This window comes from Leucopleurus acutus (assembly GCF_964270905.1).
Source record: "Leucopleurus acutus genome assembly, chromosome: 2".
Lineage (NCBI taxonomy): Eukaryota > Metazoa > Chordata > Mammalia > Artiodactyla > Delphinidae > Leucopleurus > Leucopleurus acutus.
In genome coordinates this window covers 98079319-98090465 of record NC_139143.1, presented here as the reverse complement: position 1 = coordinate 98090465, position 11147 = coordinate 98079319, and the positions used below count along the sequence as shown (strand labels likewise).

At 42.3% G+C, this 11147-nt stretch overlaps 1 protein-coding gene across 1 annotated transcript; it reads right to left on the bottom strand.

Moving 5' to 3' along the window:
* Positions 1-491: 491 nt before the first annotated feature.
* On the bottom strand, positions 492-10076 carry HENMT1 (HEN methyltransferase 1; the record flags this gene model as incomplete). The annotated part of the gene is made up of 6 exons (XM_082834346.1): positions 492-902; positions 1568-1742; positions 2293-2472; positions 4481-4615; positions 6357-6469; positions 10056-10076. 6 exons carry the CDS (start codon positions 10074-10076, stop codon positions 492-494), a joined length of 1035 nt encoding a protein of 344 aa, XP_082690472.1.
* Positions 10077-11147: the final 1071 nt, after the last annotated feature.

Here is an 11147-nt window from a genome sequence, read left to right as displayed (position 1 = left end):
GGGGACACGGGTTCGTGCCCCAGTCTGGGAGGATCCCACATGCCACAGAGCGGCTGGGCCCGTGAGCCATGGCCGCTGCACCTGCGCGTCCGGCGCCTGTGCTCCACAACGGGAGAGGCCACAACAGTGAGAGGCCCACGTACCGCAAAAAAAAAAAAGACCACAGGCAATGTTTTAATTATGAAGTTTTGTTCCTTTCATATACCTGCATTCCTGTTTTGTATGTGTTTTAGGCTAAGTATTACAGGTTAGAATTTAGCCCAGGGTAGGTAGAAGTTTTAAAGTTACTCTACCCCTAGGAAAAGCTTTTAAACACTACTAGATAATTCAGTTTTCTTTAAAAACTCTTTAATGTCACATTCAACACACAAGAAAAAAAAAGTGAGGTGATTTTTAAATTAAAAGTTACCTGAATTATGGCTGCACAAAGTTTAAATTCTAAATGAGCCCAATTATTGCTAAGACCGTGAATGTCAGGAAATAAAGAAGGCTCAGTAGTCACCACAATCATGCAAGTCAACCTTCACTGCAGAACCATCGCAGTTCAGTTCTACTACATCAGCAAGGAACTCTCTCAGCTTCTCTACATTACCACATATGTGCCCCAGCCTGGGATAAGCAATGATTCTCTCCAGGGGTACGTAAAACTTATCTCCAATACAGAAGGGTTGGGGAATCATCTCCATGGCTTTGTCTGCCTCTGTGAGTACTGGAACTGGAGGGTCTGAGATGAATTTTCTTGTTGGGTTGCCAGTGTCTGCAGACTCAGGTTCCAATTCATGCTGTCTCAGACTCACTTGATATCTCCGTTTCATTCTGTTCACCTCTCGGTACACTAGATAAGTCACTACACGTCTACAGTAATCCATTTGCTGTAAACTCGGGTATGAGGTCGTATAAATCTGAAGAGAAAAAAAATGCAAAGGACTGGGAATAGAAGAAAATTTTCAAAACCACTAGTAACCTGTCACCACATTAGAATTAACTATGTACAGATTAAGCATATGTACATGTCAAACCCTACCCTTTGTGAATGCTACAATTATAATGGGAGTCCAGAACTACTGACATAGACACTCTTCACCATATTCTTTTTTTTTTTTTTTTTTTTTGCTGTACGCGGGCCTCCCACCGTTGTGGCCTCTCCCGTTGCGGAGCACAGGCTCCAGACGCGCAGGCTCAGCGGCCATGGCTCACGGGCCCAGCTGCTCCACGGCATGTGGGATCTTCCCGGACTGGGGCACGAACCCGTGTCCCCTGCATCGGCAGGCGGACTCTCAACCACTGCGCCACCAGGGAAGCCCCACCATATTCTTCATCATACATACCTCCCAAAACCAGAAACTGCTAATCCTAACAGATTACAAAAGCGGGAGGGTGGTTTGCTGGAGCAAACAGCCTGGAAGTATTTCTAAGACAACAGCAGATCATTCTCTGTAACATGCTTGGAGACACTGTGGGGCACGGGACTCTCCTCAAAAAAGGTCATTTACACTTCTCTATAGTAGGGACTCATTTCACCATCCCAATAAATGAACTTGCTCTCAGAGCCACAAAGAATACTCACAACTTCATAAACATGTTCGCCATGGTGCTCCAAAACAGCAGATTCAGGTGCCTTTGCCATTTTCCGGAAGACCCCTATCTGGGTACAACATCCAACATCCTCAGCTCCTGCTGGTGGTTCTCCCACACCAGTAAACTCCACAGAGTAACTGTAGTGATTGGCCACGTCTAAAGCCCTAAAGTCAAAACAAAGAGAAAAATCATTTTTCCAAACTATTGTTAAACAACCATTTCCAGTAGAATAGGACATGAAAATTACAAGACAAAAAACAAGCTGCAATTCCTCCAACACCACCTAATGCCATATCACGGGGTTTGCTTATTTCCGTTAAGAGCGTTAAGGCAATGACAGTGTCAGTTTCCCAGTAACCACCAGAATATGGAGCAGTATGCAGGGATGGACAAGGAAACCAGAAGGGCTATAATCCCAACTCCTATTTGGGTTTGCAATTATGCCAGAACATGACCATCTGTCGTGCTCCTGGGAGGTAACTCCTGATACCTTCACGTGAAAGGTACCTGCTGCCCACACACCCTTTCCACACGTGCCTGCCTGTGGGACCTGACAGAGAAAATAACGCCCAAATGTGGTGGTTTCTTAATGATTATATGCTAAGTTGCACTTTGGGAATAAAATAAGAAATAAATTGTAGATAATAAGATTTACTTCATAGGGTTTAAAACTCCAGCACAGTCACAAAAAAACAAAAACACTTAAGAACTCACCAGGTCTGAAACTGCATTCTACTCCACTCAAATTTGTGATCTGAATCTCTGAAGACTGCAGATGGAAACAAGGAATTGAAATCAGAGTTCGGTGTGCTCATGACAATCATGGCTGGAGACATGTACCCAAATACGACTTCAGGAAACTTCGCCAGATCTTCTGAATCAAAATGTTCTATTCTAAAATGGTAAGTGAGAAAGATATGAGTAAACCTAGCTTCACTTGCAAGTAGTTTCCTAACTGATGTAGCAAAACAACTTCTAACCGTGGACCTCTCAGACCAGATAAGAGAAATATGGTTCAGCATTATTCACAATAGCCAAAAGGTGGCTGTAAACGGATGAATGGATAAGCAAACTGTGATACATACAATGGAATATTCAGCCTTAAAAAGGAAATTCAGACCCAGGCTGCACGCGGATGACACGTATCATTGCTCCTTGGCTCTTCAACCAATGCTCTAATGTTCTCCATAAGTAATTTCAAACATTAGGCGCCTACGACGTGCCAGACAACAGGAAATACAAAAGGAAAACACTCTGCTCTAGAGGACACATTACTAAAAACTGGAAATCTGAACACAATACCAGGTAAACTGACCCCAGAATAAGACCCTTAACTACTATTAAAAGGTCATTAAGAGACATCTTGGTTTCTGAATACCATTTCCCATTAAAAGGAACCAGAAATGGCAGACTGGGAAGGAAAAGTAGACAACCAGCCTGGTACATCTTGCTACGCCAGAAATAAAGTGCTCAAAAAGGGACAGACATATCACAAGGACACAGGAGCCAGCCTGAAGGGACCCCCACTGACCAATCTTGGGAAGATCTGAGCAACAAAATACAGTAAGTTACAAACCATTTAAAAAAATAGAAATTTATGAGTTCATACTGATGATAATTAAGTGAGGTGGGAGGGCTACTGACTAGTAAATATAGAGAAGTGCTGAAATTGCAAAAACCATTTGCCACCATATAATGTAGGGAAATTTGGGGGGGGGGGGGAATATGGATGAGTGACAAGATATGTGTATGGTCTGCAGTCTCCAGACTGCTTATCAGTTGTCAGAGGTGAGGGGGATGAGGGGGAGTAGTAATTGTACAGCTAAGCAACCACACCTTGACAGGGAAGATCAAAATTAACCTCCCCAAGGACAAACGGATATTGGTGCCTCCAGATGGAATGACCCGAGGATCCAAATAACATCTTCAGTGCTCTACTGTGTTCCAGGAATGCATAGCCTGAATCTAATCATTAAAAGCCAAAAGTGAAAAATATTCTTATTAAAAATAAAGGGAAGGGCTTCCCTGGTGGCACAGGGGTTAAGAATCCGCCTGCCAATGCAGGGGACATGGGTTCGAGCCCTGGTCCGGGAAGATCCCACATGCCGTGGAGCAACTAAGCCCGTGCGCCACAACTACTGAGCCTGCGCTCTAGAGCCCGCGAGCCACAACTACTGAGCCTGCGTGCCTAGAGCCCGTGCTCCACAACAAGAGAAGCCACCACACCACAACGAAGAGTAGCCCCTGCTCGCCGCAACTAGAGAAAGCCCGCGCACAACAGCAAAGACCCAACACAGCCATAAGTAAATAAATAAATTTTAAAAGTAAAAATAAATAAAGGGAACTGGGGAATTCCCTGGTGGTCCAGTGGTTAGGACTCAGAGCTTTCACGGGGTTCAATCCAGGGTCGGGGAACCAAGATACCGCAAGCCCCGAGGCGTGGCCAAAAAAGAAAAGAAAAAAACAGGAATTGGTTATTTAATACTGAATTTATTAGGGGCAAAGGGTAAAACCTACCCTTTGGTAAAACTTGGGTAAAACCTACCCATTTTCTGAACCTTAAATGGTTCAGGAAAAAAAAAAAAAATGTGTGGAGGGAGAGGGAGACAGCAGGAGAGCACATATATACAAGATAAAATAAAGAAAATGTTAATCTGTGAATCAGGATAAAGGATATGGGTGTTCCTAGTACTTTATACATTTTGCATCTTACCTACAAACTTGAAATCATTTCCAAACAAAAAGTTGAAAAGGGCCAGTAAAAAGCCAATCCCAGCTGACAAGCAATTTTATTTACAAATAACTCAGATTATGACAAATATTTAGGACACTAAATTACTGAGACTCATTCATTCCAATTTTTCAAATGAATGTATACAGTAAGAATCAGTTTAATACTTACAATTCAATACATGCTACTAAATCAAATCCAAGCAAACGACAGTCTTTCTCCAAAACAGAACCGTGATACAAGGTAATAACTAAATCCAGCTCTCGAGGATCCAGATGATCCCCCATGCATGGGGACAGCCTAGACCTGCAGAAGCATTATTGCAGAAGGAACATTTGAACACATATAATCTATTTGGAATATCTTACCAGCTACAGAAACTCTGACCCTCTGATAAATGATCTTCTGCTTACATTGGTAAGTCTGACATGGCCTGTTTCCATGACTTGCTGTATTAAGCACAAGGTCATAGGGTCACTTCCTCTCTCATAGGGCATTTTTTTTAATACATCTTTATTGGAGTATAATTGCTTCACGATGTTGTGTTAGTTTCTGTTGTACAACAAAGTGAATCAGCTATACATATACATATATCCCCATATCCCCTCCCTCCCTCCCTCCCTATCCCACACTCCCTATCCCACCCCTCCTGAGCTGATCTCCCTGTGCTATGCGGCTGCTTCCCACTAGCTATCTGTTTTGCATTTGGTAGTGTGTATATGTCAATGCTACTCTCACTTCGCCCCAGCTTCCCCTTCCCCCCCAGCCCCCTTTGTCCTCAAGTCCATTTTCTATGTCTGTGCCTTTATTCCTGCCCTGCCACTAGGTTCATCAGTACTATTTTTTTTTTTTTTAGATTCCACATATATGTGTTAGCATACAGTATTTGTTCTTCTCTTCTGACTTACTTCACTCTGTATGACAGACTCTAGGTCCATCCACTTCACTACAAATAACTCAATTTCGTTTCTTTTTGTGGCTTGAGTAATAATCCATGGCATATATGTGCCACATCTTTATCCATTCATCTGTCGATGGACATTTAGGTTGCTTCCATGTCCTGGCTATTGTAAATAGTGCTGCAGTGAACATTGTGGTACATGACTCTTTTTGAATTATCTCATAGGGCATTGAATGGCCAATGAGAATAAGATTTTTAATATTTGATATTCCTCTCATTATTAATACTTTTGGTTCTCTCACCTCACTTTGGATCAGTGATTTTCAATTTTTTGTTCTTTAGAAGAAAAACATTCTTAAAACAATCTGTGGAAGTCATATATGAGTGAGACTCATTCAAACTGAAGGAGGCCTCGGGCTTCTACCCCAGTGCTGTGGCAATTTAAATCCGCTGCTATAAGTTATCTTGGTGTTCAGCATTAGACTTTGCTGTTTGAAATTGAATTTGCAATGCTTTGATTGCTATAATTACTGAATTGAAGCTATACTTTCTACATAGGTAGAAGCAAAACTTCTAGGTATTATTCACAACATACAGGCAAATCACTGTCATGGTAAAGGCATTATTTGGTGAGACTGGGGCTCTCATAGTGCCTCCTTTTAAACAAGTTATAAAGAACTTGTATAAAAAACACTTCATCTGAGTGTAGAGAAGAAACGTTATGGACACCAAGAGAGGGAAAGTGGCAGGGGGGTCGTGGTGGTGTGATGAATTGGGAGATTGGGATTGACATATATACAATAATATGTATAAAATAGATAAGAACCTGCTGTATAAAAAAATAAATTCAAAAAAACACCACTTTATCTGGGAATTCCCTGGCGATCCAGTGGTTAGGACTCTGCGCTTTCACTGCTGAGGGCCCAGCTTCAATCCCTGGTCACAGAACTAAGATCCCACAAGCTGCCTGGCCATAAAAAATATTTTTTTTAATTAAAAAAAAAACCCACTTCATCTAACTATAATTAATAGTGCCACTAGTTTTACAACATCGTAAAGCAACTATACTCCAATAAGAATTAATTTTTTTAAAAAGTGCCACTAGTTTTAGACTAATGCATAATTATTTTAGAAACTCAGTATTACCCATTCCATTTAAGTCTCCCTTCATTGATATCCACTCCTACAAGCTCTTCAATGCACTTTTGGTATTTTAATATCATTAGGAGGCATACATCACCACACCCCAAGTCTGCAACCTGTAGATGAGAAAGAATGTTATTTCAAAGACATTATAGCCAGAAGTCACATATGATCAAGCATGTGTTTTTTTTTTCCAGAAGGAGTGGGTATCAAAAGAATTATACAGTATCTTTTTGGTAGAAAAAATAAACAAAAAGAAAATTAACCAGAAACATTGTAAACCTGGGGGGAAAAAATAAGGCCTGTTAACCTCCCATGACCTACTAGAGTGTCTGGACAATAAACTAACTCAGGTATCAAGGTATATCCTAGGGGCCTGGCACAGGGAGAGCACACATGACAGGCAAGTGTGCTAAGAGGAATCTGTGTCTCTGAGAAGCTTCAACAAGATTTAGAAAAGGATGCTCACCAAATATACCAGGATATAGCTTGATCTTGTTAATCTAATCCCCTTAATATATATTCACACATTCTTAAAGATTTTTATTAAATCTGTTTTCTTCATCACACAACAGTCTTCATTAACCACAGGTAAGTTACCTATATTTCTGAACTCCACTTTAGGTGAAAAGGGCAAATGAAGATAACTCATGACAGACGCTTAAAAGTACCCACACCCAAAAAGATGTGCAATCTAAGTTGCACCCATGGTTATTCAGTAATTTTCCTCTTTGAGGCAGGCACATTTATGGGATGGTGGAAGAATGGGAACACAGAATTGAAAAACGAAAATCTAGTTTCAGAAAGCAAATCACAGGAAGCAATGAACTGTACTAATTTTTAAACAGTATACCCAATTTTCTTCCAAGCAGGAATTGAGCTGAAACTATACTAAGGATACATGAACCCCATCACTACCTACAAACTACATAGCAAAAAGAAGTTTGTAGAGTTTAACTTTACAAAACTCATGAGAGAAACCACCATTTTCCTTAAGAAGTCTGTCATCCTTTAGCCTGTAACTGACCCTATAGACTTCAGATATTCACTGGGCCTAGCCAGCTCCCTTGGTGCTATGAAATCCAAACACTGACACAGAAGGGAGGTGTTACCCAGACAAAATCCAGTGCCAGCACTGATCATGAACCTTTGCTACAAAGGGAAAGCAAATAAATGCCAAGGGCTCCTTGCCTTTCCCCCACCATTATTACCTAATTAAAAAGAACCACAGTACCTATGTCCACAAGACTAGTCTGCTTGATGTTCGGACTAAATGCTCTAGAAATGTGGAACACATAAAGATCACATCCAATGGCAAAATGTCAAGATTTTCTTCACATCTGAAACTGGCAATGTTGAATTTTACTGGAGCTCTGTGCACCTGGTAAACAGGTTAAAGGTATCCACCTATGTTTTGTATTTCCAGAAAGGGCTTTCAGAAGGTACCATATTCCCCCACACTCACAGATGCTGCCTAGTGTGCCCATTCTTTGCCTTGAGTGATTACCTTGACTACTTGTCCCAAAATTCTCCTCCCTCCAGGCCCCTGAACATTGGACTGTATTCAGCTAAGGATCCCTCCCAGAAAATAGGCTGGTTTCAGGGTTCACACATTCCACTATCCAATCATACCACCCTTTTATCCCACTTCCGCTCATTCTCCTTTCTATAAAAGAAAAATCCTTTTTGCTCCTTAAGACAGATGCTCTCCCTATGCAACCCTTTCCCTCCTTGCAAAAGTCTTTTTGTATAGTCTCTGCTTACTTGCTAAGTCCTTACTAAGATTTTTTTATTTGACAAAGCATTACATAAGGCATTATAAACAAATGTTTGGAAAGAGAAATACCTACCTTCTTGGGTTGATGTTGCTCCACTAATTTTTTAACGAATTGGTAACGCTGTTTGTATAATGGAGGATTAAACTTAATTATCTTCTTGTTGGGGACTTCTTCAACATTACCATCAACCACACTACTGCACTGAAAGTTTACAAACAAAATAAAAGGGGGAGTGGGGGAAGTGTTCTAATCATGCATGACTTCAGGAATTAAATAAGAAGAACGTTTTATGTCCCCCAACCACTTCATAGAACCCATAGGCCCTTAAATCATCTCAAGTCCTAAGATCAGGTGGCACTGTGCTTCCTCCACACTTCATTTCATTTAAGCCTCCTCTCATGTCTTTTAAGTGATTATCTGGCTCTAATTCTCCCTATAGCCTAGAGTCGGCTGAAAAGAAAATTACTTATGAATGCACTTAATAAAACAATTGTAAGTCTCCTAGCCACACGGGACTTTTAGTGGAGTGAACTGCCAAAGCCTGGGGTCCAGGTCGGCAGGAAGCTAGAAGCTGTTTATAACTGACAAAGATTCTCCTTAACCAAACTGAAGTCAGACTGAGCTGCCTTTTCTTTTAATTAATTTTTATTGGAGTAGACTTGTTTTACAATGTTGTGTTAGTGTCTGCTGTACAGCAAGTGAATCATGGGCCCTCTTTTGACTACACCTACCTGGACCCTATCCTATCTTTGGCTGGCCTGGCCCAGTTTTAGCAGGAATCCTGCTAAGTCACCCCCACTTGATATCTGCTCAATGTGTTCTGATCAAACACCTCATCCCCTGCCCTCGATGTATGATCAAGCTGGCCCACCTTCAGAAGCCTATCAAGTAGGTTTAGCAAGAACCCCATACCCTTGATGGGGTTCTCCTCTCTTTTCCATCCACTGATTCCCTCACTCTGCTCATATGCTATAAATCCCCCCCACCCCCCCACCCCCATCTATTGCATGGATTTGGGCCCCACCCCTCTCCCCTACTGCAATGCTCTTATTGCAGTAGTCCTAAGCAGCTTTCCTTTTTAATAGTCTTATTCAGAGCCTTTTACAAATGTCAAAATTTCCTTGACATGACCCCAGTAGAAAATAATGTCATGATTAACCCATAACTGCTGTTACTGCTGTTCCTAAATACTAGTCTTATAAAGGAATACAGTCCAAAAGGCACTAGGGGGCTTCCCTGGTGGCGCAGTGGTTCAGAGTCCGCCTGCCGATGCAGGTGACATGGGTTCGTGCCCCGGTCCAGGAAGATCCCACATGCCGCAGAGCGGCTAGGCCCGTGAGCCATGGCCGCTGAGCCTGTGCCTCCGGAGCCTGTGCTCCGCAACAGGAGAGGCCTCAACAGTGAGAGGCCCGCGTACCGCAAAAAAAAAAAAAAAAAAAAAATCAAAAGGCACTAGGGCATTGCTGTCCAATAGAAATATGCAACCTTCTCATAGCCTACTTTTAATGTTTTTAAGAAGGTGTAATTGTATTAACCAATATATCTGAAATATTTCAAGATAAAATCAGAAATGCTTGATCTGTATTTGAATTTCAAAAAAAAGGTACATTTAAAAAGATTCACATACCCAAGTTATTCCAAACATATTAAATGTTTTCCAATAATGAAATTTTTTAAAACTAATTTTAAAGTCAAGTGAAGTTCCGTTCCTCAGCTGTTCAAGCCACATCTCAAGTATTCAATAACCATGTGTAATATAACCATTTTATATTGTAAAAAGGACTTGAGCATCCGCGAGTTTTGGTGTGCATGGGGCGTCCTAGAACCAATACCCCAGGGAATACGAAGGGAGGACTGTACCTCACAGTACATCGCGAGGATGACTCTTCCGAGTCATACAGCAGGTCACGAAGGGAAGCCTTACCTCTATGTTGTTTTCTGCCATTGTTTTCAAGTTTCGTTGAGACAAAAATAAATATGTCTCCTTCAATCCCTAGGAATCAGCAACGACTAGGCTGTAAATATAATATACCAGTTTTTGTAGAAGAGAAGCCTGGACTGTATAGCTGCCTAGATCATTGAGAAGGAAGAGAGCAAGCTTTCTTCTTTCTCTTTACATTAAATCCACAGAATTTATCCAGGAAGTTCTGTTTCAGACAATATCAAAGAGGCTCAGGAAGCTGGGCATGCTGGGCACGCAAGTAACTTTCCGCCACACCAAACACATGCAATAACACCCATTCTTTCCTTTTACTATTAGTTTGATACAAACTGAGCAATTTTATCAGTTGTGACTATTTCATTAAAGCCCTCAACCTCACTCAAATTGCTTTCAACTACTCTTTCACACATGGTCGAAATGAAATTTAAAGAGAAAAGCGTCCTAAGCAAGTGATAAACTAAAGGTGCTCCAGCATATATCCAATTCACTACTGGCCTTGAATTTAAGTTTTAGTTCTCTATTACACACCTCTATCAACTACAACTCAGTCTAAAAAGTAGGCATGTCAATCTAACTTTTGAGTTATTCTCTAAATCTAGCTCCGAAACCCTCCTCAAGCGAGCCAGCGTTAAGGCATTTATGCAACTATTACCTTCGAGTAATAAGTACCTCCAAATGCACAAGCAGAGCGCGGCGGCCACCAGCACATACTGCAGAGAAGAGCGGGGCCCGCAGAGCGTCGGCTGCATTTAACTCCGGGCCCCGCCCCTGACGCCTGCGCACGCGCCGCCTCGCCACGTGACGTTACCCGCCCGCCGCCACACGTGCGCTCTCCGCGCCTGCGCAGTCGGCTCGGCCGAGGGGCACACTACTCCGCCCGAGGCGTCCAGAGCCCAGCCTGGGGGCCATCCCTATTCCTCTAGGCTCCCGGCTCCAAGACGTCGGTTTTGTGTCTCTTAACGACCGCTGTTGGCGCACTCCCCAAAGCCATTTCTACGTGTTCATCCTCACCTTGGCGGGGGGACCACGGTCCCTGCCACGTCCCTCCTCGCGAGCGGCTGCGACCCGCCCCAG